This window comes from Talpa europaea (genome assembly GCF_964194135.1).
Source record: "Talpa europaea genome assembly, chromosome: 9".
NCBI lineage: Eukaryota > Metazoa > Chordata > Mammalia > Eulipotyphla > Talpidae > Talpa > Talpa europaea.
This window is the reverse complement of record NC_140076.1, coordinates 28,968,195-28,970,129: the sequence shown is the minus strand read 5'-3', so window position 1 is coordinate 28,970,129 and position 1,935 is coordinate 28,968,195. Positions and strand designations below refer to the sequence as shown.

The window sequence follows — 1,935 nt, the reverse complement described above, 5'->3', positions numbered from 1 at the left end:
TCTGGATCTGTCTGGATGTCAGCTGTACTTAATGTCCCCAAAGATGGCAACGCCTTGGTTACCTATTCCAGGGTCTGACACATTTCTGGTCTTAAGTAAATACTGAATAGAGGAATATTGAGCCCATCACAAGTATTGGTTCAAAGTATCTCCCCACAGCCAACCTTCCAGTTCCCGGTTGTATTGGCGAGACTCGACCTTGGTTTGCAAAGTGCCCCATCAACTGGGAAGGACATCGCACTCCTAACAACAAATGAGACACAAGGGAGCCTTGAACTTTTTTTAATCTTTCATAATGCCCTGGCCTCTGTTAATACAGTTACCTTCCTGAGGTAGCTTAATATCTGGCTCTGCTGTTACCTCCAGCTCCCACTCTCAGTGAGAGCAGACTACAATTCTGAAGCAAAAGGCTTGGCATTAAAGCAGTGGTCCCCATGGGCCAGTGTGGGAAGAGAATGGAAGTGGGCCCTCCTTTCAGGACAGGTGGCCAAAGGGTAGGAGACTGAGTGGTTCAGCAAGGGGGGTAGGTTGCTCAGGGAGAGGGTGATGGGCACCTCCCGAAAGATGGGAATTGAGAGTGGGGAGCTTGCATGGGGCTGAGGCATCGCAGAAGGCTGGCACTGCTGCTGCAGGACCTGCTGCAAGACAGGTTGCAGAGAGACAGGGGCTTCTGTCTTGGGGCTGCTGTCTTGGGCAGCACAGCTGCTCTCAGGGATGTCCAACTCTGACTCTGATTTCTGAACCTCAGCCTCAGGCTTGGTGATAGCAGAGGGCGGGCCCATGTTGATGGCCGCAGACATGCCTTGGTGTCGTCGCTTGTTAACCCAGTACAGCAGTGGGCTGTAGGTGAATGTGGTGACTCTCATCGCTTCCACCCACTCCTGGGCACGCTCTTCCCGCTGCAAGTTCTTCCTCCAGTGCAGAAAGACAATGCAGCAGCCAGTTATCACAGAACACAGCCCCAGGAATGCAAAGTACAATGAGACCCACACTAAGGCAATAAGAAAGAAAAAAAAAAGGCAAACTGGTTGATAGCTCTAGCTTAGGATCCAAGCCATTTCACATTCCTGTCCTTAAACCTAGTTAAATTATTCCAATCACTTAACCACTCTGTTCCCTCCCTCCTCCCTCATGTACCTCTCTTATTCAGTCAAAGCAGGGTTTCCAGGAGGCTTAAGGAATCACCTTTAGACCTTTACAGATAAGGAAAGCTAGGTCTAGAGGCACCATGGCCTGCCTAAGCTTAGTCAAGTCTCTGGCTCCCAGTCCTGGACCCATGCAGCCCATCAGATTGAGAAGCCTCACTAAAATCAAGGCTCATCAAGGAAATTAAAGTTTACCAGCTGACATCACAGGTGTCCCATCCTATTCTACTACATGCTTTAACCTTTCATCTATGATGAGATATTCCTAGTATCTCCACTGCTTGGCCAGAGAGATATGATCTCTGCTCTCAAGGAATCCTTCATTTTCTAGAAAAAACTATATCCTAATTGCTGAGCACTCCACCATGCAGGCAGCCACCACCCCCTCCATGCAAAAGGTCTTCCTGCAGTGCTCCCGAGCCTGAGGGCACAAAGCCAGGGGGAGTGATTGAAGGACACTTACTGCCAGGGAGGCTCAGGTCCTGCCGTTGGGAATCCATAAGCTCGAGCCTTGGTACCTGGCTGATAGCTCTGGGGAGAATGAGTTCATTTACCCATCTGTCCAGCCAATAGGAGTCCTTGGAATGCTCAGGCCCATTGTTCCCTAAAGTTTCCGCCAAGTCACCTGGGGTTCCGAGCACCGAGCATTCCAGGGGCTGTGATTCTGAAGTCTTGGTTAGTGGAAGGGACTCCATCTAAGCATCTGAGCATCGTGAGCATAGAAAATCTCTGCTGCATCTATCAGGGACTGACCCACCACCTGGGTCATCTGCTCTTTACCCCATGGGGA

At 50.3% G+C, this 1,935-nt stretch overlaps 1 protein-coding gene across 1 annotated transcript; it reads right to left on the bottom strand.

Annotated features, from left to right (window-relative positions):
- Positions 1-389: 389 nt before the first annotated feature.
- TEX38 (testis expressed 38) lies at positions 390-1,651 on the bottom strand (the record flags this gene model as incomplete). Its single annotated transcript, XM_084242202.1, has 2 exons — positions 1,609-1,651; positions 390-991 (listed from the first exon to the last, which is right to left on the bottom strand). The coding sequence occupies exons 1-2, from the start codon at positions 1,643-1,645 to the stop codon at positions 390-392; spliced, it is 639 nt and encodes a 212-aa protein (XP_084098328.1). The 5' UTR covers positions 1,646-1,651.
- Between the last annotated feature and the right edge of the window lie 284 nt (positions 1,652-1,935).